General features: G+C 45.9%; 1 protein-coding gene and 1 non-coding gene across 8 annotated transcripts in view; both read left to right on the top strand.

Moving 5' to 3' along the window:
- TRAF3 (TNF receptor associated factor 3) overlaps positions 1-26,934 on the top strand; it is a 137,045-nt gene that overhangs the window by 84,679 nt on the left and 25,432 nt on the right. For all 7 annotated transcript variants that reach the window (XM_007987922.3, XM_037984568.2, XM_007987919.3 and 4 more), the window contains 5 exons: positions 9,534-9,795; positions 11,497-11,548; positions 15,190-15,294; positions 15,918-16,085; positions 26,606-26,686. In XM_007987922.3, coding sequence (XP_007986113.1) covers positions 9,551-9,795; positions 11,497-11,548; positions 15,190-15,294; positions 15,918-16,085; positions 26,606-26,686 — 651 coding nt within the window. In that variant the 5' untranslated portion in view covers positions 9,534-9,550. The remainder of the gene's footprint in view (positions 1-9,533; positions 9,796-11,496; positions 11,549-15,189; positions 15,295-15,917; positions 16,086-26,605; positions 26,687-26,934) is intronic.
- On the top strand, positions 4,864-4,966 carry LOC119619217 (U6 spliceosomal RNA). The gene has a single exon (XR_005235635.1). It is a non-coding gene; the product is annotated as a U6 spliceosomal RNA (small nuclear RNA).

The following is a 26,934-nucleotide window of genomic DNA, read 5'->3' on the forward strand; positions in this document are numbered from 1 at the left end:
CTTATGAATTTGAGGATCAGATTTTTATTTTTATTTTTTCTGTTGTAGAAATAGTGTCTCACTATATTGCCCATGCTGGTCTTGAACTCCTGGCCTCAAGTGATCCTCCTGCCTCGGCATCCCAAACTGCTAGGATTATAAGTGTAAGCTACGGTTCCTGGCCTCAGTTTTTTTATTTCTGCAAAACAGGGCCGTTGGAAATTTGATAGGGGTTGCATTGAATCTGTGTATCACTTTGGGTAGTATCTTAGGGTACCCCAGAAAAACAGAGCCAATTGTGCGTGTGTGTGTGTGTGTGTGTGTGTGTGTCTGTCTTAGTCTTAGAGATTTATTAAAAGGAATTGACTCACACAATTACGGAGGTAGGCATATCCCAAGATCTGCAGGAGGAGTTGGCAAGCTAGAGATCCAAGAGAGCAGATGGTTTACTTCTAGCCCTAGCCCAAGACTGAAGGCCTGAGAACTGGGGAAGCTAGTGGTGAAAGCTTGCAGGCCAAAGACCCAGGAAGAGCCATCGTTTCAGTTTGAGTCCAAAGGCAGGAAAAAAGCTGATGTGTCAGCTTGAAGATAGGCAGGAAGAACCTGCCTTGCTGCAGGGAGAGGGTCAGCCTTTTTGTTTTACTAAAGCCTTGAACTAATTAGATGAGAGCCACTCGTATTGGGGATGGCAGTCTGCTTTACTCAGTCTACCAGTTTAAATGTTAATCCCATCTATAACATCCTCACAGAAACACACCTAGAATAATGTTTTACCATTATTTTAATACCATAAAATAATGGCATAAGCATTATAAATTATTGGTAGTACCATAGTTAGTATTTACCAAAATATTAGGTTTTCCAATCAATTTACATGGGATATCTTGCCATTTATTTTTGTCTTAATTTATTTCATCAGTGTTTGTAGTTTTTATTGAAAAATTCTTTTGCCTCCTTGATTAAATTTATTTCTGAGTAGTTTATTATTTTGGATGCTATTGTAAATATAATTGCATTCTTAATTCCTTTTCTTTGCTTATTTATTGCTGGTGTATAGAAACACAGATGATGTTTGTGTGTTGATCTTGTACCCTGCAACTCTGATGGATAATGTTGTCTGTGAATAGATTTACTCTTTCTTTCCCAATTTGGATGGTTTTTATTTCTTTTTTCTGCCTAATTGCTCTGGCTGGAACTTCCAGGACAGTATTGATTCGTAGTGATGAAAATAGGTATCTTTGTCTTGCCCTGTTCTTAGGAGGAAAGCTTTCAGTTTTTCACCAGTGTATGTGGGTTTTTCACAGAGACCCTTTATCATGCTTAGTAACTTCCTTTCTGTTCCTAGTATTCTGAGTGTTTTTATCATGAAAGGTTGTTGGATTGTGTCAAATACTTTTTCTACATTAATCAAACTAATTGTGTGGTTTTTTTCCCCCTTGTCCTATTAGTATATATTACACTGATTGGTTTTTGTGTGTGGAACCAACCTTGCATTCCTGGGATGAATCTCACTTGGAGTTTTCCAATATATTTTTTTGGGATCTCATTCATTTTTTAAAGATAGTTTTACTGGATATAGAATTCTTGGTTGAAAAATAGCCAGACATGATGGCACTGGCCTGTAGTCCCAGCTCCCAGAGAGACTGAGGCAGGTGGATTGCTTGAGCCCAGGAGTTGGAGGCTGCAGTGAGCTATGATTGCACCACTGCACTACAGCCTGGGTGACAGAGTAAGATCCCTTCTCCAAAAAAAAAAAAAAGAATTCTTGGTTGACAGATTTTTTTCTTTGAGCCCTTTAATTTGTTACCTTTTGGCTTCCATGGCTTTAGATGAGAAATCAGTTGCTAATCTTACTGAGAAATCCTTGTACTTGAAGAGTCACTTCTCTCTTGCTGCTTTCTACGGTTTGACTACAGTGTGTCTGGGTGTGGCTCTTTGAATTGAATTTATCCTATTTGGAATTTGTCGAGCTTCCTGGTTATGCATTATGCAGATTAATGTTTCTCATTAATTACAGGACTTTTCTACCATTATTTCTTCAAACTTTTTTTTGTTTCTTTTTCTCTCTGTCTTTCTGAGACGCTATAATGTGTATGTTGGTACAATTGATGGTGTCCCACAAGTCTCTGAGGCTGTTTATTTTCTTCATTATTTTTTCTTCTGTTCCTAACACCACTGTATAATCTCAATTGTCCTATCTTTAAGTTCTCTGATTCTTACTGCTTTCTGTTTATTTATGCTGTTGAGCCCCTGTGGTGAATTTTTCATTTCAGTTTTTGTGCTTTTCAACTCCAGAATTTCTGTTTGGTTCTTTTTTTAAAATATTTTTTTCCTCATCAATATTCTGTATTCAGCGAGACATTGTTCTGATGGATCTTTCAGATTTTTGAACATGGTTTTCTTTAGTTCTTTGAACATATTTAAAATAGCGTATTTAAAGTCTTCATCCATAAGTCTAATGTCTGGGCTTACTCTTGAACAATTTCTGTTACTTACCTTTTTTCTGCATGTGAATCGAACTTTCCTGTTTCTTTGCATGCTTTGTAATATTTTGATGAAAGCTGGAAAATACTGTGACAACTTTGGAAATGAGATTCTTCCTTCTCCCCCAGGGTTTGTTGGCTGCTTGTTACAGTCATTGTTTGTATAGTTATTTTTCTGAGCTAATTTTGTATAGTATATATTCTTCATCATGTGTGGCCACTGAGTTCTCTGTTCCATTAATATAGTGGTCAGCTTATGATTAGACAGAGATTTAAGCACCTAGAACAAAAAATACCTTCCAGTCTTTTGAAATGAGGTCTGTGTGTATGTTGGAGCACAGCTTCAACACTCAGCCAGGCATTTGACGGTGGCCCCTTAGCATTCACTGCCAGCTTGCACAGAACCTGAAGGTCAGCCAGAGTGGAAGCCTAGGGCCTTTTCAGGTCTTTCCTGAACATGTACACAGCCCTGGGCATTTGTGGAACCTTCTAGATTTCCAAGAATGTGTCAGAGCTTTTCAAACCCTTATTTTCCAAAACATCTTACTCCTCAGCTTTTCTTCCCAAGCTTTTGGTAAATCTATTGTTTGCCTCAACTGTTATCCAGTGGTTCAGGCAGCAGCAAATAATTGTCTGTGAATATTTCCAGTAACCTTTTTCCCTGTTTCCCTAGTAGATGCCTCAGCACTGGGAGGTTAAGTCAAACCCTTTGAGCCAGTCTTCCAGGGAGTCAATAGACAGGTCAAAACAAACAACTGCAGTTCTTTGCAGATGAGGCCCATTCCAATGCTCCCTCTTGGACCGGTGGCACCAGAGTGGCAGCCTGTTGTCTTCTAGGCCACTGCTGCAGCCAGGATGGGACCAGAGAAGGTTAAAATGCTGCGGAACTCACTGTTCTTGCTGAGATTCAGCTGGTTTTTCTTGATTAAGCATTCTTCTGATTGCTGCAAGTTTTTAGTTAGTTTCCAAAGTTTTAAAATAGTAGATTCTGACAGTTTTTGCCAGTTTTAAAAATGCGTATATTGAAGGATAGACTTTCAGTTCCTTACTCAGCCATTTTTGTGGACATGACTTACTAGTCATAATTTAAATTTAATATTTTAGGACATAATCTAAATTTTTAAATTATGATCAGTTTCGAGTTTGCCAAATTTATGTACACCTTACTCGATTACACAAGAGATTTAAGATGGCTTACAAGGATAAATAGCATAAGAGATGCAATAAATTATTGTTGTCAGTATTTGTTGGGTTGAGGGCATGTTAGTAAAAACTGCCCTCCCTGCTGTTGAGAACTTGATCCTAGAGACAGAAATGTTTCCTTGGCAGCCTTGAGGTTCTTGCCCTCTCTCTGTTACGTCAGTGGTGGGGAACCTGGGATAGATTCACCTCGGTGGCTTCTCCTGCATGACTGTGTTGGATTGAGGGAGATAGGCCAGGTTAGTGCCCAGCAATAGGGATGGTTGTTACTGTCTGCCTCTAAGTTGATTGTGAGAAATGTGTCTCCAGTGTTGGTTTTCCTAAATCCAAAACTCTCCTTTGCTCAGGACAGTACAGGTAGGTGTTTATATCTAAGACATCGTCTCTATTGTCCTAGTTGCTTCAGGAGGTGATCAGGGGATTCTCACACTTCAGATCAGAAGTGACTGCTCTTGGTGGCTGTTGATCATTGGGAGAGTCAAGGGTTATCAGTAAACCTGAGACTTGTCCATCCAGTGGTTCTGGTGCCTGTTGAGGTGTCTGTCCCCTGTTTTCCCAGGAGCCAGTTTGGTCCTGTGGCCACCTCATTGATATAGAAGGTCACAGGGCTGCCAGCTGGACTCTCCTCAGGGTTTGTGTCATTTATTTCTTCAACTTTTGTTGAGAAAGCATGTTTTCCTTGAGCAATGTCTGTCAATTTGACATAGTGGCTCATTTACTAGTCTGATTTGAGAACACCTCCTTTTGACATTGCTTCTGTGATAGAATTAGAGCTGCTTTCTGGTTTTATATATTGGATTGTCCCTTTTTCATCAGCATCACTCACAAGTTAATCTGAATTTTTTTTTTTTTTTTTTTTTTTTTTTGAGATGGAATCTCATTCTGTCGCCCAGGCTGGAGTACAGTGGCACGATCTCGGGTCACTGAAACCTCCGCCTTCCAGGTTCAAGCAATTCTCCTGCCTCAGCTTCCCGAGTAGCTGGGACTATAGGCATGCGCCACAATGCCCAACTGATTTTTGTATTTTAGTAGAGACAAGATTTCACCATGCTGGCCAGGCTGTTCTCGAACTCCTGACCTCAAGTGATCCACCCGCCTCAGCCTCCCAAAGTGTGGGGATTACAGGCATGAGTCACTGCGCCTGGCCTAATAAAATTAAGATTTCTCTTCATTAAAAGACACCATAAAGTTAAAGTCAAGCTCGCTTTGGCAGCACATATACTAAAATTGGAACAATACAGAGAAGATTAGCATGGCCCCTGCGCAAGGATGACACGCAAATTCGTGAAGCAGTTCCATTTTTTTTTTTTTTTTTTTTGAGGCAGAGTCTCGCTCTGTCGCCCAGGCTGGAGTGCAGTGGCTGGATCTCGGCTCACTGCAAGCTCCGCCTCCCAGGTTCACGCCATTCTCCTGCCTCAGCCTCCCGAGTAGCTGGGACTACAGGTGCCCGCCACCTCGCCCGGCTAGTTTTTTGTATTTTTTAGTAGAGACGGGGTTTCACTGTGTTAGCCAGGATGATCTCGATCTCCTGACCTCGTGATCCTCCCGTCTCGGCCTCCCAAAGTGCTGGGATTACAGGCTTGAGCCACCGTGCCCGGCCTCAGAGCAGTTCCATATTTTTAAAACACATGCACATGTATGTTTATTGCAGCACTATTTACAATAGCAAAGACTTGGAACCAACCCAAATGCCCATCAATGATAGACTGGATAAAGAAAATGTAGCACGTGTACACCGTGGAATGCTATGTAGCCATACAAAAGAATGAGTTCATGACCTTTGCAGGGACATGGATGAAGCTGGAAACCATCATTCTTAGCAAACTAACACAGGAACAGAAAACCAAACACCACATGTTCTCACTCATAAGTTGGAGTTGAACAATGAGAACACATGGACACAGGGAGGGGAACATCACACACCGGGGCCTGTCGGAAGGTGGGGATAGCATTAGTAGAAATACCTAATGCAGATGACGGGTTGATGGGTGCAGCAAATCACTGGCACATGTATACCTATGTAACAAACCTGCACGTTCTGCACATGTATCCCAGAACTTACAATAATTAAAAAAAAAAAATCAAGCCATAAATTGGGAAAAGACATCTGTAATACATAAAACTAACAAAGGATTAGCTGTTAACATATTAAATAGATGGGGAATCTCTCCAAATCAATATTACAAGAGACAATAACCCAATTAAAAAAAATGACACCACCAGGCACAGTGGTTCATGCCTGTAATCCCAGCGCTTTGGGAGGCTGAGGTAGAAGGATCACTTGAGGCCAGGAGCTTGAGAGCAGGCAAGACCCCCAGCTCCTGAAAAAAATTAAAAAATTAGCTGGGCATGGTGGCATGTGCCTATAATCCTAGCTACTCTGGAGGCTGAGGTGGGAGGATTGCTTGAGCCCAGGGGTTCGAGGCTGCAGTGAGCCATGATGGCACCACTGTACTCCAGCCTGGGCAACAGAACGAGACTCCATCTCTTGAAAACACGCACACGCACACACACGCACACACACACACACAGAAAACAGTGACAAGGAGACACAATTTGGCATTTCACAGGAGAGAAAACAAGTGGCCTCTCGGCATATTAAGATGCCAAACCTTTCTAATCAGGATAAGGAGCAAAAAGACCATTGTCCTTGGTTGGTAGAAATTAAGATGACCGATAACTGTAAGTGTTGGTGAGAGTGTGGTTTCGTAGAAATTCTCATGCTGCTGGTGGAAGTATTTGTTGTTACCTCTGCTTTCGGGAGCAGTTTGGCACTTATTTACAAAATTGGCCTTTCATACAACCTACACACCAGCGACTCCTCTCTGCTCTCTGGATGTAGAGTCCAGAGCAAGGACTGGCAGACTCTTTCTGTTAGGGACAAGAGAGTAAATATCCGAGGCATTGTGGACCACATACACTCTTAGTCTTTGTTTTTATAACACTTAAAAAATCTGAAAAACATTCTTAGTTCAAAGACCTTACAAAAATAGGCTGCTGGCTAGATTTGAATCGCAGACTGTAGTTTGCCAATTCCTGATTATCTGATCTAGGGGATGCATCCTGGGTAAACTTAGTTACATGCAGTCTTAGTGGCAGGAGGCCTGGGGAAAAGCACAGAGCAGTATGCGGGAGCTGAGAGAGAGGGTGGGAAGGTAGCCTCCTAGAGGAGGTCGGGGGCTGGCCTGCATGTGTCTGGGTAGGCTCCGCAGTGGCCTGGCTGGGTGGGCCTAGGGGAACCTAAAGCCTCTGAGGCACGATGGGCCAGTGTGGAGAGCACAGTGGCAGGGGCCAGGGGCTGCAGGTCAAGGCTGGTCAACCCTTTTACCTGGCAGGCAAGGCTAGCACCAGGTGCCCTTGCTGCTTAGCTTGGAGAGATTAGTGAGCATCGTGATGAACCGGCAAGTTTGTAAGCAGATGACATCTATAATACATATACTTTAACATTAATGTTTTGAAAACTTTGTTTTCACAAATAAGTAATTTCCCACACTGTGCCACAGTAATGTTCTCTGAAGCTAACACACTTGGGTTACTAACCAGTTCATCAGTCTCTCAAGTTCTCTGCTGCTGGCGTTCATTCCTATTTGCTCCTAGCTGTGAAGTCAGGCTAGGAGTCTGTCAGCTCATGTGCCTGTCAGCTTCATGCAGGCAGCAAGAATGGAGCTCGGAAGGAGGGGCTCCGCCCGCCCACCCAGCAACTACCTCCCCTGGATGCCCAGGACCTCAGGAGTGGAAGGAATTTGGCTCTTATTTTTCTAAGTAGCAAAAATAGATGAATTGGGTACAGGAATGCAGTGTGTTTTTGAGGGAGCTGGTGAGTTTTGAAAGGAACTTCCCCTTTTCACCTGAGGCATTACCATATCATGAGAAAGGATGGAGGAGGCGTGGAGGTGGGAAACTACACAAGAAAAATCCTGTGGTGCAGAGGCTTCTGATGTGAGGTGGCTGGTCTAGGCAGCGGTGTTCCCTGAGGCTCCTGAGTCTGGTTCTCAGTGGGTCCCTCACCTCCCTTCACAGCCACTCCCTTCCTTACCACGGTACATGGGGGTGCAGGGCTGACCAGGGGCTGCTGACAGGAGGGGAGTGGTGCAGGCTGAGCGTTAAAGACAGGAAGAGCATCCGTGCTGGAGCTGCCCTGCAGAAGCCTCGTAAAGATCATAAGGCACTGGGCAAAAACTTTTCCAAGAAAGTTCATGGTGCACACACAGACCTAAACACTAGCTGGCATTCCCAGGGTTTTTTTCATTATAGAAGTGCATGGCCATTGCATGGTATCCAGAAAACAAAGATCAGAGAAGCCAGACTTTATACTACCATCTGGAAACATTTAATTTATGCTTTAGGTAAGTGTTAGCAAATATTTAGGATGATTGATCAAATTATGAGTGTGTTTATGAGTGCACAGTGTAATTTTTATTAAAGCTCTCATTTCTTCAGGAACTCGATTCAACTGCTTTACATTCCTGGTTATTTTCATTTACTTGATCTTGAGGTCTCATCTGACAGAGCTGTGCAGGCTGGGACCTTTGTGGCTCATTTTGAGGAGCTGTTTACCTGTTGATGGGAACTTGCAGGTCGGAGGCAGCCAGTCTTAAAGAGTACCTTGTCAGCAGGTGTGGAAGAGAGCCCACACAGACAGACCTGCCCTTTGTGGGTCCCCTCTGCCAGCCCAGCCCTTTGGGCACATTGGCACCTACCTGAACCCGAGCCCCCTCGTGCACACAGGGAGCGGCACCTCCCTCACACACTCCTCACCGGTGTGACAGGGTGTGGCGTGCTCTGTGGGTCCACAGTGGGCCCACCCCACAGCTCCGTGCACAGCATGTTGGGTCAGGGAGGTGCTAGATGAGTAAGAAGAGGGTGGATGTCAAAACTGAGCACTTCGGGTACTGTGGGCACACTGTCACAGGGTTTACCCGGGAAGGAACAACTGGGCTCCAGAAGCAGGTTGACCAGGCCAGTCTGAGTCGTGGCATCGAGACTCATCTAGCAGAAGTCAATGAGGAAGGAAAACTGACTGAGAACAGCTGTTGTTTCAGCTAAAATCTCAGAATGATGCATTGAATTCAAAGTTACAACACAGCAAAATAGTATGTGTATTTTTTTAAACCTCAAAAATACTCTGTTTATTATTAACTTTAGAAAATTTTTGGCTGGGCACGGTGGCTCACGCCTGTAATCCCAGCACTTTGGGAGGCCGAGGCGGGCGGATCACAAGGTCAGGAGATCGAGACCATCCTGGCTAACACAATGAAACCCCATCTCTACTAAAAATACAAAAAATTAGCCGGGTGTGGTGGTGGGCGCCTGTAGTCCCAAGCTACTCGGGAGGCTGAGGCAGGAGAATGGCGTGAACCCAGGAGGTAGAACTTGCAGTGGGCCGAGATTGTGCCACTGCACTCCAGCCTGGGCGACAGAGTGAGACTCCATCTCAAAAAAAAAAAAAAAAAAAATTTTTTTTTGGAGATAGGGCCTCGCTCTGTCGCCCAGGCTGGAGTGCAGTGGTGCCATCATAGCTTGGTGCAACCTTGAACTCCTGGGCTCAGCAATCTTCCCACCTCAGCCTCCCAAGGAGCCGGGACCACAGGTGTGCACCACCACACCTAGCCCAATTTATTAAGTATACTTTTTAGGAAGTTTTTTGAATAATAATATCAGTAGTTACTATGTGTTTGGGTAAAATAGAAAGGAAGGAAGCATATTTGATCATGTTTTGTTCCCAACACATATTAAAGTTGGGAAGGATTCTTGTGTTACCTAAAACTGAAAGACAGCAGGTCTCAGGCACTTCTGCTTTCCCAAAGCTGCGTTTGTTTCCTTGCATGAGAGGATATGATGGCGCTCTCTTTACTGTTTTTTCCCCAACAGAACTCCTCTTTCCTAAAATGGAGTCGAGTAAAAAGATGGACTCCCCTGGCCCACTGCAGACTAACCCGCCGCTAAAGCTGCACACTGACCGCAGTGCTGGGACGCCGATTTTTGCCCCTGAACAAGGAGGTTACAAGGAAAAGTTTGTGAAGACCGTGGAGGACAAGTACAAGTGTGAGAAGTGCCGCCTGGTGCTGTGCAGCCCGAAGCAGACCGAGTGTGGGCACCGCTTCTGCGAGAGCTGCATGGCTGCCCTGCTGAGGTAGCATCTCGTCCGGCCCGTCACCCTGCCGCTTCTCAGCCCTCGGCTTCACCCTCTCCTTCATTCATTTCTCTAAAGCTACACCTCTAGAGGTTTAAAGCCCTAAAGAAGTCATAAAAGCCTCCGGGTCCAGCTTGTGAATCCTTTAGGGAGGTGCAGGGGGATCCCACATCTGAGTTTACTGAGGCCTCTGCCTGTCTCTGACCTGCCCCGCCTGTGTCTTCCCACTCTGTAGAGCCTTGGTGCCTCATATGTGTTGCTGTATTTTATTGAGGAAGCTCACAGTTCCATGGAGGAGACACACCAGGAAATGACAAGCCAGTCATTTAAGGGCACACGTACTGGTGTGCAAGGGTGCTACAGAGAGGAGGGGGGATGGGGTCAGCTTAAAGGACTGGGTAGGTCCCTAGGCGAGCAGAAACCTAGGCCGCATGCTTACTCAGCAGGCGCATGTGTTACGCGCACCGAGCTCTTGGCAGCGCTTTGCTGCTGAGTGCCAGTGCTGGTGCCGCTGGCGGATCATGAAGGCAGGCTGGAGCTTTACTGCAGGATAGCATCGACCAGGAGAGCACCTTGATTCACCCTGCAGGCCTCATGTTTATGTTTTCTGGCATTGTGCCGGGTGGTGGGGGTTGCTGCAGGATGCCCTGGTCTTGGCCAGTGCTGTCAGGGCACGTCAGCCTGGGAAGGTTGCCAGCTCCTCCTCCCACAACACTCAAGCCTGGGCTGCCCCCGAGCCCCAGCCTGGGCACAGCAGCCAGCCCCCTGCCCTGTCACCTGCCTTCACCCTCTCTCTTCTCCATGCTTCCCTCTGTGGTCTTACCCACTTATCCCAGTCAGCTCACCTTTGCCCACCTCTGGGCCCAGGAGAAGCTTCCTGGTGGAGGAGGGGCTGGAGCCCCCATATATGGTGGGCCACAGGGGAGGGAGGCTGATCCCCCTGTGCAAGTGCCATTGGCCTTCCAATAGACAGTGAAGCAAAATCGCCTGTGGAGAAGGGCTGGCTGCTTTTACAACACAGGAGCAAGGCTCTCCAGGTAAACGGTACTCACATCAAAGGGCTGCTCTGCAGACAGCTAACTTTGGTTTCTGAAATAAAATTTCACTTTTACATTAAGTGGAAGAGGCTTTCCAAGTGGGGCTAAACTAAACTGTTCTACTTGGTAACTTCCTTTTGAAAAATCAGCATTTTGGCCGGGCGCGGTGGCTCACGCCTGTAATCCCAGCACTTTGGGAGGCCGAGGCGGGTGGATCACAAGGTCAGGAGATCGAGACCATCCTGGCTAACACGTGAAACCCTGTCTCTACTAAAAATACAAAAAAATTAGCTGGGCGCGGTGGCGGACGCCTGTAGTCCCAGCTACTCAGGAGGCTGAGGCAGGAGAATGGCGTGAATCGGGAGGCGGAGCTTGCAGTGAGCTGAGATCGCACCACTGCACTCCAGCCAGGGGGAAAGAGCGAGACTCCGTCTCAAAAAAAAAAAAAAAAAAAAAAAAAAAAAGAAAAATCAGCATTTAAAAACATGTAGCCCTTTTCTCCCAAGGCTTCCTTTGTAAAGTGAATCACCAGGGCGTCCTGATGCAGGACGTTGCTGTGAGCCACTGTGCAGACCTGACCATAAAGCAAATGCTCCCAGAATCTCCTGAGGCCCCTCAAGAAAGGGACTTTCACTCTAATGTAGTCACGTGTGTTTCCCTGCAGCTCTTCAAGTCCAAAATGTACAGCGTGTCAAGAGAGCATCGTTAAAGATAAGGTATTCTGGTTTTTTTTTTTTAATCATTTTGTCACATGTTTTCAGCTGGGTAGTACTTTTCACATAGTTTGCATTCGGCACTCTGGCACAACACATTCTATCAGTTTTGGCAGCTGATGCGGCAGGCTCCCAGGCAGGGCACTGTGCCATGTGATCACCTGGGCAGGCAGTGGGTTCAGATCCACTTGGCCACTTCCCTACTGTGTGAGCTCCATGAGCTACTTCACCCCCTCACCTGTAATAATAATCACATCGCCTGCCAAGACTGCAGAGAGCTGGTATGAGGAGTAAGAGGGTCGATGTGAGCAAAGTGCCGAGATGCCTGTCCGTGGCAGGGCTATCTGTGGTTGGGTCACTTCCGTCATTGCGGGTCTTTATCCTAGACAGCTTTTACTCAACTTTTACACTAGGTTTTACCTTCAGACTTGCTAGGCTGAGGGGTTCATTTGAGTTTGTGCTCCCTGCCCCCCATCCCCCTGTGATATCTTGAAGTCATTAGATATGAGTGAGATTAGCCCCTTCTCGCCCCCTGTGGCTGTCCTCAGCTAGAGCCCGTGGGCATCTCTGCACATTCAGAGGATAGGGCTGCCCAGCCTGCCACCAGCTTCTCTCCTGGGGCCTGGTCCTTCTCATGGAGACTGACAGTCATCCATGTGCTACTATACCCTGCCAGGCCCACTTGGAGTTTGAAACAATTCATTCTTTTTTGTTGTTGTTGAGACAGAGTTTCGCTGTTGTCTCACAGGCTGGAGCGCAATGGCACGATCTCGGCTCATTGCAACCTCCGCCTCCCGGGTTCAAGCAGTTCTCATGCCACAGCCTCCCGAGTAGCTGGGATTACAGGCACAAGCTACCACACCCAGCTAATTTTTGTATTTTTAGTAGACACGGGGTTTCACCATGTTGGTTAGGCCAATCTCGAACTCCTGACCTCAGGTGATCCACCTGCCTCAACCTCCCAAAGTGCTGGGATTAGAGGCGTGAACCACTGCACCCAGCAATTCATTTTTAAAGTGCTTAAAATATCAGTAAAAATGTGTGTTTCCCTACTTTGAGTAATGAACCTAACCATTTTTTAAATGCAGGTCACTAAGTTGTACAATAAAATTCTTGCTCTGGGGTTTTCCTGTCTAAAGCACCTTGCAGATTGGGTTTGTTGGTCAGAGCAGCCCAGGTGAGTGCAGTCATTTGAGGATTGCTGGCAGTCAGCGTCCCTGGGCTGCCAGGCACAAGGGCATGCAATATAGCCACTCTGGAGGGGAAGAGATGGAATTGGCCACCTGGGCCCTGTACCTTTTCTTTCTCCGCGTTTACCTGCTACTGCTGAAGACTTGGTTAGTTCCTGTGAGGGAAAACAGCCCTCCCCTCCGCTCTGTGCCTTGTCCTAGCATGGTACCCGGCTGCCTTGTTAACATGTGCCTAATGTGTGAGTGAGAGAGAAGCTCGCAATGATGGCTGAGATTTTTTTTTAGTATTTCTGTTTTGTTATGCAGAATCATTATCCCTATTTTTTAATGACATTAGTAGCTGAAGAAAAATGGCTAGTTTTATCAAATAATCATGAATGAGATGCACTCAAGTTGTGGACCCTCATGGAAAAAATGGAGCTGTCTGGGCCCCGGGTGACCCAGACCCCCACCCATCAGCAGGTCATCCAGGGATGGGTGGGCCTCTGGTCTTCATCTGTAAACAGACATTTGGAGTAAATAGTCTCAGATCCTTTCCATTTCAAAGTTCTGTTGACTTTAGTATCTTAAGTCATGACCTTTTTTTTAAGCCATGTTTATGAAAGATAAGCTTTGGCTCCAAATTAGTTTAGTTTTAACTCTTAACAGCTATTGATTCTGTTTCTCTTAGCAGTCCAAAAAGGCATATTAAGCTCCTGTTGTTCTACTTTCATAGATCAACAGACAGGAGTTTCTTAGAAATACCTTTGGACTAAGACGTTGTAGATTGTGTTGTTAGAGTGAGAAAGAGCTGGGCACGGTGCCTTATGCATATGATCCCAGGATTTGGGAGCTGAGGCAGGTGGATCATTTGGACTCAGGAGTTCGAGACCAGACTGGGCAGCATATGGAGACCCCTTCTCTACAAAAATGAAAATTGAAAAGTTACCTGGGCTTGGTGGCATGCACCTGTAGTTCAAGCCACTCAGGAGGCTGAGGTGAGAGGATCGCTTGAGCCTGGGAGTTTAAGGCTGTAGTGAGTCATGATTGCCCCAGTGCACTCCAGCCTGAGTGATAGAGTGAAACCCTGTCTCTTTCTGAGATGGAGTCTCAGTGTGTTGCCCAGGCTGGACTACAGTGGCATGATCTCAGCTCACTGCAACGTCCTCCTCCCGGTTCAAGCAATTCTTCTGCCTCAACCTCCTGAGTAGCTGGGACTACAGGCATGTGCCACCACATCCGGTTATTTTTCTTTTGTATTTCTAGTAGTGATGGGGTTTCACCATGTTAGCCAGGCTGGTCTCGAACTCCTGACCTCAGGTGATCCACCCGCCTCAGCCTCCCAAAGTGCTGGGATTACAGGGGTGAGCCACTGCGCCCAGTCAACCCTGTCTCTTAAAAAAAAAAAAAAAGAGAAAAAAAAAGAATGAGAATACATGTGTTTTCTAAGGGAAAAATAAAATTAAAAGTTGAAAGATTTTTTCTTTTCTTCTTTTTTATTTTTGTTAAAGAGATGGGGGTCTCACACTGTCCCCCATTCTGGAGTGCAGCAGTGCTATCACGGCTCACTGCATCCTCGACCTCCCAGGCTAAAGCAGTCCTCCTGCCTCAGCCTCCTGAGTAGCTGAGACTACAGGCACATGCTGCCCTACCCAGCTAATTTTTAAAAAATTTTTGTAGAGATAGGGTCTCATTGTGTTGCCCAGGCTGGTCTCAAACTCCTGGGCTCAAGCGATCCTCCCTACCTCAGTTTCCCAGAGTGCTGGGATTCCAGGCTTGAGCCACCACGACCAGCATCATTTTCATTTTCAAAGGGAAATGTTTTCATTATTAGACTAACTTCAGACTGCAATATATGTTTTAAGAGAGTGTTTTTCAGCCACAGGCTAATGCTGCTTTTTTGGTGAAAAATGAGTTTTAACAGCATGACCTTTAGAAAGAACCAACAGTTTTACAAATCATTCCCCAGATATGATCTCTTATGTGGTCTCTCCGTTTCTCCAGCAAGCCATCTATAGAGTGTATTCAGTTGTGTCTGGTTCTGCTCTTGTCCTCTGGTGGCAGCCACACCATAATGGCCACCTGCTCAGTGCTGGCTCCTGGAAGTCCCCAGAGTCTGAATGTGAACCTGGTCCTCCTCTGCCCTCATCCTGAGATTATGTCAAGGTTAATAGAAGATGTTTAGATGCTGCAGAGTGATCTTTAATTATTAAGTCTAATCCATTTTCTTTTGGCTTAACTAATAAAAGATAACAGTTAATGTTATTTAAATTGCGTCTCTTAGTGGGAGCGGCTTCTTCATTCTACTTCTAGAAATCAAGATGGTCCTTAATGCTTTCTGAAGTTCACTTAAGAGTTGCTCTCTTGTTTTTTTTTTTTTTTTTTTTTTTTTAAGTGGTTTTGCCTTGTCCAGAGTAGCAGCATGTGGAGATTAAGAAATATTAATCCTCCAAAATAATGACCTTTCATTTTCAGGTGTTTAAGGATAATTGCTGCAAGAGAGAAATTCTGGCTCTTCAGATCTATTGTCGGAATGAAAGCAGAGGTTGTGCAGAGCAGTTAACGCTGGGACATCTGCTGGTGAGTAGCAAAGGGACACTGGAAGCTTTTACATGAAGGAATTCGAGTCCCTTACATCCAGCTGATTAAGTGGTCAGTAGGATGTGGCACTTTAAGACCATGTTGACATTAGTTTTTCAAAACACAGCCAAATAGGAAAGCAGTCAGAACCACTTGAGTATAAGTTGTTATTTTTATGACATCATTGGCAGAATTGTCAACTGGTTTTTAAACACTCCCACCCTACTTAGAATAGAGAAAATCTGAATTGGATTTTAATTTTGGAAGTCCCATTAAAACCTTTTTTCACCATGAAATTCTACATAACTCCTTATTTTTTTAATTAGTCCCATAATTTAGCTTAGAAAATTATTTGAACTGGAATAAAACAAAGTTCTTAGCAGATACTCATTTTTCCTGGAAGCAGAGTTGACTTAATTCTTCAACAATATAGTTTGAGTAATCATGAAGTAGAATATGAAATTCAGTGTCTCTGGGCGTATTTGTTACTCTTTGCTATGAAAAACTGGTCTAACAGGAGATGAGAACATTTCTTTATGGTTTCATTGTATAGAGATTAGAATTTGGTATTTCAGATTTAGGATTTTTTCCGAATTAAGAACATTGAATGGTCTGTCTTACAGGTGCATTTAAAAAATGATTGCCATTTTGAAGAACTTCCATGTGTACGTGCTGACTGCAAAGAAAAGGTCTTGAGGAAAGACCTGCGAGACCACGTGGAGAAGGCGTGTAAATACCGGGAAGCCACGTGCAGCCACTGCAAGAGTCAGGTTCCGATGATCGCGCTGCAGGTGCGGGTCTTCCCATTCCACAGGCCTTTCGCTCAATTCCTATATGATAACGTTCCACAGGCCTTCCGCTCAACTCATATATAATCTGCTCCAGAGGCCTTCCGCTCAACTCATAGATAATCCATTCCACAGACCTTCCACTCAGCTATAGATAATCCCTTCCACAGGCCTTCCCTCAACTCACAGATAATCCATTCCACAGGCCTTCTCAGCTCATAGGTAATCCATTCTACAGGCCTTCCCTCAACTCATAGATAATCCGTTCCACAGGCCTTCCACTCAATTCATAGATAATCCGTTCCACAGGTCTTCTGCTCAGCTCATAGATAATCTGTTCCACAGGCCTTCTGCTCAGCTCATAGATAATCCGTTCCACAGGCCTTCCACTCAATTCATAGATAATCCGTTCCAGAGGCCTTCCCTCAACTCATAGACAATCGGTTCCACAGGCCTTCCACTCAATTCATAGATAATCCGTTCCACAGGTCTTCCACTCAATTCATAGATAATCTGTTCCACAGGCCTTCTGCTCAGCTCATAGATAATCCGTTCCACAGGCCTTCTGCTCAGCTCATAGATAATCCGTTCCACAGGCCTTCCACTCAATTCATAGATAATCCGTTCCACAGGTCTTCCACTCAATTCATAGATAATCCGTTCCACAGGCCTTCTGCTCAGCTCATAGATAATCCGTTCCACAGGCCTTCCACTCAATTCATAGATAATCCGTTCCACAGGCCTTCCACTCAATTCATAGATAATCCGTTCCACAGATCTTCCGCTCAGCTCATAGATAATCCGTTCCACAGGCCTTCTGCTCAGCTCATAGACAATCCGTTCCACAGGCCTTCCACTCAATTCATAGATAATCCGTTCCACAGGCCTTCCACTCAATTCATAGATAATCCGTTCCACAGGTCTTCCACTCAATTCATAGATAATCCGTTCCACAGGTCTTCCACTCAATTCATAGATAATCCGTTCCACAGGTCTTCCACTCAATTCATAGATAATCCGTTCCACAGATCTTCCGCTCAGCTCATAGATAATCCGTTCCACAGGCCTTCTGCTCAGCTCATAGATAATCCGTTCCACAGGCCTTCCACTCAATTCATAGATAATCCGTTCCACAGGTCTTCCACTCAATTCATAGATAATCCGTTCCACAGGCCTTCTGCTCAGCTCATAGATAATCCGTTCCAGAGGCCTCCCACTCTGTTCATATATAATCCGTTCCACAGGCCTTCCACTCAATTCATAGATAATCCGTTGCAGAGGCCTTCTGCTCAATTCATAGATAATCTGTTCCAGAGGCCTTCCACTCAATTCATAGATAATCCGTTCCACAGGCCTTCCCTCAACTCATAGATAATCCATTCCACAGGCCTTCCACTCAATTAATAGATAATCTGTTCCACAGGCCTTCCGCTCAGCTCATAGATAATCCGTTCCACAGGCCTTCCACTCTGTTCATATATAATCCGTTCCAGAGGCCTTCCGCTCAATTCATAGATAATCCGTTCCAGAGGCCTTCCACTCAGCTCATAGATAATCCATTCCACAGGCCTTCCACTCTGTTCATATATAATCCGTTCCAGAGGCCTTCCGCTCAATTCATAGATAATCCGTTGCAGAGGCCTTCCGCTCAATTCATAGATAATCCGTTCCAGAGGCCTTCCACTCAATTCATAGATAATCCATTCCACAGGCCTTCTGCTCAGCTCATAGATAATCCACTCCACAGGCCTTCCCTCAACTCATAGATAATCCATTCCACAGGCCGTCTGCTCAATTCGTATATACTTCTTCCACTGTACAGCTTCTTAATGACTATTCTAATAGGAATAAAGAGAAAAGACAGGAATAAATAGCACTTTTTATCTTACTTTATTTCAGAATTAAGCTTTGTTTTGCCTATTTTGATTTATGTAGTTAACATTTTCCATTGCCTTGATTGACTATCATTTAGTGTGTTAAAAAATGAATATTCAAGAAAGGTAAAATTTTTAACTTGTCCTAGGGAATTGCCTCAAAATGTTGATAGATTGCCTGATTTTACAGCTCTGTGACATAACCATCACTTACAACAGGCTAATTTGCCCTACAGCATTGAAATACAGCTGTTTGTCTTGGAGGGAGCTTCTCATACTTCGGTTACTTTGTCTCAGTTTTGCATTGTGTGTTTCCGTGGGGGTGAGAGTGTGTGTATGGGTGAGTGTGTGAATGTGGGTGAGTGTGTGGGGGTGAGTGTGTGTGTGTGAATGTGGGTGAGTGTGTGGGGGTGAGTGTGTGGGGAGTGAGTGTGAATATCGGTGAGTATGTGGGGGTGTGAATGGGGGTGTGTGTCTGTGTGTGTGGGTGAGTGGGTGAATTAAAGAGGAAAGCAGAGATGTTGGGGGTGGAGGACACTTCAAAACAATCCATTTGTTGAACAAACACCTATTGGGTACCAACTGTGTGCCGGGCTGTATTCCAGGAGCTGGGGACTCAGTGGTGAGGCTCCTCTAGTGGGGAAAAATACTAACAAATATGTAACATCAGTTAGTGATCAGTTCTGTGAATCAAAATCAGGTGGCATCAAGGGAAGAGAGGTGATAGCACTGGCTTCTCTGAGGCAGTCAAGGGACAGTGAGGGAGCATGTGGACCCTAAGCGGCAACTGGCAGGGCTGTGGGGTTGAGGAGCTGTGTGGAACACAGGCCGGGTATGAGGACAGTGGGGCAGCCAGAGAGGGAGGAAAGCCACTGGGCAGCCCAGAGCTGGGGGGTGAGAGGGCCCCTGGGCAAGGCCTGGTGTTGTTGGGGTTGTGGAAGGTTGTACTGGGGTGCGCCTGAGGGTGGGGCGGTAGGATTGGCTGGCAGGTGGGGTGTGAGGTAAAGGTGACACCCAGTGCGTGTGGAGAAGCTAGGTGTCCCGCTGAGGGGGTGCCCAGTGAGTGGAGGGTGACGGGCTTGGGAGAGAATGGAGAATGGAGCCATGCAGGCTGCGGATGTGGGTGAGTTTGGTGGTTCGCAGGATCATGGGGCTGGAGTGAGTGGAGACAAGGACAGAGCTCGTGGGGGCCTGGGCACTCTCTCAGAGGCTGCCAAGAGGCTGGGGTGGGCTTGGCCACGAAATGACTGAAGGGGGGCACCAGGGCAGCTCAACCAGGGCGTGGGCCATCATCCAGTTCCTGGTGGATATTGTGGAATAGTTTGTTTTGTTTTGTTTGAGACAGAGTCTCACTCTGTCATCCAGGCCTGGAATGCGGTGACACAATCTCAGCTCACTGCAGCCTCTGCCTCCCAGGTTCACGTGATCCTCCCATCTCAAGAACTACAGGTGCATGCTACCATGCCTGGCTATTTTTTTTATTTCTTGTAGAGACAGGGTCTTGCCACATTGCCCAGGCTGGTCTCAAGCTCCTGAGCTTAAGCCATCTGCCCGTCTCGGCTTCCCAAAGTGCTGGGATTATAGGCGTGAGCCATTGCACCCAGCCGTGGAGCTCTAATGACCAAAATTTAGGGAGAGTCTCCTGTGCTTTTCTCTATGAAATGAGATGTAGTCCTCTTAGGATGGTGCAAAAGTAATTGCAGTTTTCACCATTAAAAGTAATGACAAGAACGGCAATTGCTTTTGCACCAACTAAATACTTTATAATCTCTCAATTTGCCTTGCTTTCTGTAATTTTCCTGTGTCCATGTCTTTCTTCCATTGTGAACTTTTTTTCTTGTGTGGTACTTCAGATATTTCCAGTTATTAAGAACTCCTGAGGCCGGGTGTGGTAGCTCACACCTGTGTGCCCAGCACTTTGGGAGACAGAAGCAGGAGGATCACTTGAGCTTTGGAATTGGAGACCAGCATGGGCAACGTAGCAAGACTCTGCCTCTATACTAAATAAAAATTTAGCGGGTGTGCTAAAGCATACCTGTAGTTCTAGCTACTCAGGAGGCTGAGGTAGGAAGATTACTTGAGCCAGGGAGGTTGAGACTGGCAGTAAGCCATAATCGCACCACTGCACTCAGCCTGGGTGACAGAGTGAGACCCTGTCTCAAAAAAGGGAACTTTTAAGAACTGTGCCCTCCCCTTTGGAAAATAGCAATAGTGTTTTTTCGTGGTCAAGTAATTCCTCCAGGCTGTGCATGATGGCTCATGCCTATAATCCCAGGACTCTGGAAGGCCAAAGCAGGAGGATTGCTTGAGGCCAGGAGTTCAAGACCAGCCTGGGCAACAAAGTGAGACCCCATCTCTAGAACGAAAATAATAATTCCTCCAGTTGTTAAATTTCAGTGAATGAGACATATGCCTAATGAACAAGACTTCAGGCTTTGCATATGTTAGTATGTTGCTATCTCATGCCAGTCAGAATGGCAGTTATTAAAAAGTCAAAAAACAACAGATGCTGGCGAGGCTGCAGAAAAGAATGCTTTTACACTGTTGGTGGGAGTGTAAATTAGTTCAACCATTGTGGAAGACAATATGGCGATTCCTCAAAGATCTAGAGGCAGAAATACCATTTGACCCAGCAATCCCATTACTAGGTTTATACCCAAAGGAATAGAAATCATTCTGTTATAAGGATACATGCACATGTATGTTCATTGAAGCAGTATTCACAATAGCAAAGACATGGAATCAACCTAAATGCCCATCAGTGATAGACTGGATTAAGAAAATGTGGTACATATATATCATGGAATACTACGTATCCATAAAAAGAAGGAGATCAGCTGGGCACGGTGGCTCACGCCTGTAATCGAAGCACTTTGGGAGGCCGAGGTGGGTGAATCACCTGAGGTTGGAAGTTGGAGACCAGCCTGACCAAAATGGAGAAACCCTATCTCTATTAAAAAAACAAAACGAGGCCGGGCGCGGTGGCTCACGCCTGTAATCCCAGCACTTTGGGAGGCTGAGGTGGGAGGATCACCAGGTCAGGAGATCGAGACCATCCTGGCTAACACGGTGAAACCCCGTCTCTACTAAACAAAAGACAAAAAATTAGCTGGACGTGGTGGCAGGTGCCTGTAGTCCCAGCTACTTGGGAGGCTGAGGCAGGAGAATGGTGTGAACCCAGGAGGCGGAGCTTGCAGTGAGCTGAGATCGCGCCACTGCACTCCAGCCTGGGTGACAGAGCGAGACTCTGTCTCAAAAAAAAAAAAAAAAAGAGCCGGGTATGATGGCGGATGCCTGTAATCCCAGCTACTTGGGAGGCTGAGGCAGGAGAATCGTTTGAACTCAGGAGGCGGAAGTTTCAGTGAGCCAAGATTATGCACTCCAGCTTGGCAACAAGAGCGATAAACTCTGTCTAAAAAAAACCAAAAAAACAAAAAAGGAGTTCCACCAGGCACAGTGACTCACACCTGTAATCCCAGCACTTCTGGGAGGCCGAGGCGGGTGGATCACCTGAGGTCAGGAGTTCAAGACCAGCCTGGCCAACATGGTAAAACCCCATCTCTACTAAAAATACAAAAATTAGCTGGGCATGGTAACACATGCCTGTAATCCCAGCTACTCGGGAGGCTGAGACAGGAGAATCACTTGAACCCAGGAAGTGGAGGTTGCAGTTAGCTGAGATTGCGCCACTGCACTTCATCCTGGGTGACAGAGCAAGACTCCGTCTCAACAACAACAACAAAAAAGGAAGGAGATCATCTACTTTGCAGGGACGTGAATGGAGCTGGAAGACGTTATCCTTAGCAAACTAACACAGGAACAGAGAAACAAACACCACATGTTCTCACTTATAAGAAGGATCTGAACAATGAGAACACATAGACACATTCGGGGGATCAACACACGCTGGGGCCTGTGGTGTTAGGAGAGGGAAAGCATCAGGAAGAATAGCTAATGGATGCTGGGCTTAATACCTAGGTGATGGGTTGATCTGTGCAGCAAACCACAATTGCACACATTTACCTGTGTAACAAACCCGCACATCTTGCACATGTACCCTGGAACTTAAAATAAATATACAGCTATCAAAGTTACACTTTGTTTCTTGCCAAAATCAGTTACCTTTATTTGCAGAATAGAATCCAACAACTGATTTTTGTTTAAGAAGGAATCGTAGCGTATGTCTGTTAAACACCATATAAGTAACTGACTCTGAACACTGGATGAGGCTGTAACAGGTCAGGTTTTAAGCATAAGCATATAGATTCACAAAACGGCGCCAGACCCTGCCCTGGTTGCTCAGGACACATAGGAGAATAAATTGCACTCTCTCCTTCAGTTTGCATTCTGATGACAGAGACAGCCAGATGCACAGTTTCATTCATGTTAGTATGGGAAGTACTGGGACTGTAATATTAATAACATGCCAACAAGGAAGGACCAGTTATAATAGCCTGAGTGTCAAGGAAGGCTTTAGTGAGGAGGTTGCCTTTCATTTGATCTGGGCCTTGAATTTGTCAACTAAAGACAAGGGAGAAAGAGAATAGATGGAAAGCACAGAATGATAATGAGCAAGTTTGGGGCCTGAGTTGTGCAAATAAATATTCCTTATAAATTGCACTACATGCTTGAGATGAAACAAGTTGAACACCGTTTGAGCAGTGTTGATAGTAGAGTGCATTTTAAGGTGTGTGTCAGCTTCTCTCAGGGCCTGCAGTCATTTCAGCAAGCATGGGTGTTTGGGGTCCTGCCAGTGCGTCTGCCCTTGCCTCTCAGCCCCACAAGGGGAGAGCAGTTGCTGGTTTGCTGCCTTTGCTCCAGGCCTGGTTCTGTGACTTGCCTTAGGCCACCTCTCTTTTCAGTGGTGTGATTTGATTCCCACGTATTTTGTTTTTTTTCAATTTGAACACCCTTAATCTCTTCCCCTCAGGCCTTCACTAAGTTTATTTCTAGGAAGAACAGACCTGATGTAGGGAGACCTGAAGCCCAGGTCATTCGAATTCTCCTATACTCCCTATGTTTTATGGTGTGTCACGACATCAAATGTTGGTGAAATGTGCTGAAGATGCGTCAAAACCCTGGACCATTGCAGTTCATAGAAGGATTTATTTTCTACATTTAAACTGTGGTATATACAGTATGCCAGCTATTTTCAAGTTTTATTATTACCTTTTAAATTTATAGGTTAGCATAATTTAAAGTGTCGGGAAACAAACCTTCTGGATTTAGTCTAGAAATTCTGGACCATCATTCTTTAAACAGTTCTGTTAACTTGTGAAGATCAGGATGATAAAGATCTCACCCTATGGGAGAGCGTACGTGGTGGAAGTCTAGATTTGACCACTGTGGAAATCAATTGCCAGTATCCTACTACGTTGGACATTCAGGCACTCAGTTAACCAGCAGTTCTTCTCCTGGATGTGTAGGAGAAACACACACACCAGGAAATGTGGCCAGGTGTGACCAGAGCAGCAGAAATCTGAAAACAGCTGGAGCACCCATCAGCAGGTGGAAATTATATTACAGTGTTATTATACGACAGGGAGATGTGTCATGCAGTAGTGAAAGTTAGGGGCCTGCAGTTATTTGCAATAGGCAGATTAGTCTAAGAAGTGTAATACTGAACCACCTATGATAGAAGTCTATGTTAACAAAATTCAAAAACAATCAAAATGAAACAGTGTTTCATTTGGCACACATATGTATAGTGAAACCTTTTTAGAAGCAGAAATACAAAATTCAGGGTTGTGGTTTTAATGGGTACTCCTTGTGGGAGGATGAGGGTGAGATGGGAGAGGTAGATGCAGGCAGGTGGATGTTATCAGTCATGCCCTTGGACCTGGGTATTGGCTTCATGGGTGTTCACTATGTAGTTATGCTTTTTTTTTTTTTTTTCTTTTTTCTTTTTTGAGACAGTGTCTCACTCTGTTGTCCAGGCTGGAGTGCGGTGGCACGATCTCGGCTCACTGTAACCTTCACCTCCAGGTTCAAGCAAATCTCCTGCCTCAGCCTCACAGGTAGCTGGGATTACAGGTGCCTGCCACCACGCCCGGCTAATTTTTATATTTTCAGTAGCGACAGGATTTCACCATGTTGGCCAGGCTGGTTTCAAACTCCTGCCCCCAGGTAATCCGCCTGCCTTGGCCTCCCAAAGTGCTGGACTACCGCACCCGGCCTATGCTTTTCAACTCACACATGTGTGCACATACATGCTTGTGTGTATCAGAATTACATTTAATTTCATAGATAGGACTGATTTCATTTATAGGCAAATGAAAAAAATCAGAAGATTCAGGGTTTTTTTTTTTTTTAATGAATGTGTTATTTTCCTTTGGCTGCTGTAACAAAGTAATCCCAAGTTGGTGGCTTGCAAAAACAGATTTATCCTGTCATAGTTCTGGATCTGGAAATGCAAAACCAAGGCCCTGCTGTCTCTGACAACTGTAGGGAAGGAGCTTTCCTGCCCCTCTCAGTGTCTGCAGCCACCAGCAGTCCTTGGCCTTCCTTGGCTCATGGCTGCACCGCTCCAACCTCTGCCCCCATGTTCACGTGGCCGTGTCCCTAGTGCCTGTGCTCACCTCTTCTAAGGGTGGTACTCTTTATATTCAGGATCTGCCCGATGCCAGGGTGTCTTCGTCTTAACTGACGATATCTTCAGAAATCTTATTTTCAAATAAGGTCACATTCTGAGGTTCCAGATAGATGTGAATTTTGTAAGACATTATTCAACTCACTATAGTGGTCAAAAGCTGTGAAAAGGCAGTTCACAGGAAAAGAAATAGAAATGATTAATATCAAAAATATGCTTAAGACTGGGCGCAGTGGCTCACACCTGTAATCCCAGCACTTTGGGAGGCCAAGGTGGGTGGATCATTTGAGGTTAGGAGTTCAAGACCAGCCTGGCCAACTCGCTAACATGGTGAAACCCCTCCTCTACTAAAAATACAAAAAATTAGCTGGGTATGGTGACATGCACCTGTAGTCCCAGCTCCTCCGGAGGCTGAGGTAGGAGAATTGCTTGAACCCAGGAGGCGGAGGTTGCTGTGAGACGAGATCACGCCACTGCACTTCAACTTGGGCAACAGAGTGAGACTCCGTCTTGAAAAACACACACATACACACACACACACACACACACACACACACACACACACATATAATGTGCTTAACCACACATTACTAAAGAATTGCAGGTCCCACTACCCCATTTTTTTTACCTATCAGATTGCCAAAGATTGTGCGATAGAATTGGCAAGGGTGTGGAAACATGCATCCCCACGATACTGGGAGTGTAGATTGGTGTGGGCTTGTTGGAAGTTAAACACAGAAAAATACTGATTGGCCTCCTCTTCCCTGGCCACAGTGCTGGACTACCGCACCCGGCCTATGCTTTTCAACTCACACATGTGTGCACATACAGCTTGTGTGTATCAGAATTACATTTAATTTCATAGATAGGACTGATTTCATTTATAGGCAAATGAAAAAAATCAGCAGAAGATTCAGGGTTTTTTCCCCCTTCTTCCTCAGCCTCCCTGCCCTGAGCCCCATCCCTATTCTGCCACAGAACCACCTTGGGTGCCTGCAGAGTTGGGCCTTAGAAACCTGCCGAGGAAAGCAAGCTCCTGGGGGAGAGGAGCAACTACGTTTTGAGGACGAGCTTCCCTCGAGTGAGCTGCTGCCCTCCTCGGCCCTCAGACCTGCCAGTCAGACTCTGGCTCTCAGCAAATGCCTCCCCAATTCCTTCAGTGGAACAGCAGCGTAACTGAAGGCCAAAAGAGGACCTGAAAAGATGGATGGGGGGAGGATTGAGGCATCCCGTGGCCACTGGGAAACCGCTGCCACAGTCTTCCTGCTCAGCAGGGACTGTTCAGCATGGCTCCATCTCTGGCTCTGCCTCGTTAGTCTCTCCCCAGGAGCCCTGCAGTTGATGTCCTTGTGGGGAGTCCTTGCCCTTGCTCTGCTCGTGGACAGGCACCCAGCAGGTGCCTGTGGGATTGGGCTTAACAGTCGCCATCATCCAGCCTTAGCAAACATGAAGTGTGTGCTATTAGAGAAGGCCTAACCCAAAACTTACCCCAATTTTCCATGGACTAAAAATAATGTAGATTAAGGTTCTAGGTGAGTAATGTAAATACTCAGTAGGTCATGCTGCTCTCACGTACTTGGGAAGCATTATTTCCAGACTCCAAACTGAAAGGCCAAGCGAAACCCTCCGTCTCTCAACCAGCAGAGGCATACATCAGCTGTGTCCCCAGCTCCGCTGTCCACCTGTGCTGTGAGTGCTATGTGAGTGGCCATGCCTCCCTGAGCATTGCACGTTAGGGGCTGTGTGAACCAGAAGCAGCTCTGGCACAGAGGAGACGTGCTAAGTGGAAGCCCTTGTGGCGAGGCCCCCACCAGCAGACTGTTCTGAGGCAAGCCGCCCTCACTGGTCAGATCTGACCAGATCTTCGGAGATATCTGTGATGTCCTGAGACACTCACACTCTGTGACAATAATGACTCAGCCGTACGTAATGTGAGTGCCGTAGCTTAGGGGACAGTGATGGTGAGCAGAGCCATTCCTGGGGGCCCCGTTGGGATCTCAGCGGGACTGAAGGAAGACAGGTTGTATGTTTAAAGCTGACAGTACTTTCTCTCTCTGTAGAAACATGAGGACACCGACTGTCCCTGCGTGGTGGTATCCTGCCCTCACAAATGCAGCGTCCAGACTCTCCTGAGGAGCGAGGTAGGGGCGGCCGGGCCCGGCCGGGAGTCTGCGAAGTCCTCAGGGCTGCGTGCCTGGGTCCCCTTCCCTGCATAGCCAAAGCCTCACGTTTTCCCAGTTCATCAGAGTCATGTGTATAGCCAGAAAAATAAAAACCACAGCAAAAAGCCTTACACCATTTTTTGGAAGTCAGAAGCAAGCAGCCAAAAGCTACGGTGTATGGTCGGGTGCAGTGGCTCACACCTGTAATCCCAGCACTTTTGGTTTGG

Source organism: Chlorocebus sabaeus, chromosome 24, assembly GCF_047675955.1.
Source record: "Chlorocebus sabaeus isolate Y175 chromosome 24, mChlSab1.0.hap1, whole genome shotgun sequence".
Taxonomy (NCBI): domain Eukaryota; kingdom Metazoa; phylum Chordata; class Mammalia; order Primates; family Cercopithecidae; genus Chlorocebus; species Chlorocebus sabaeus.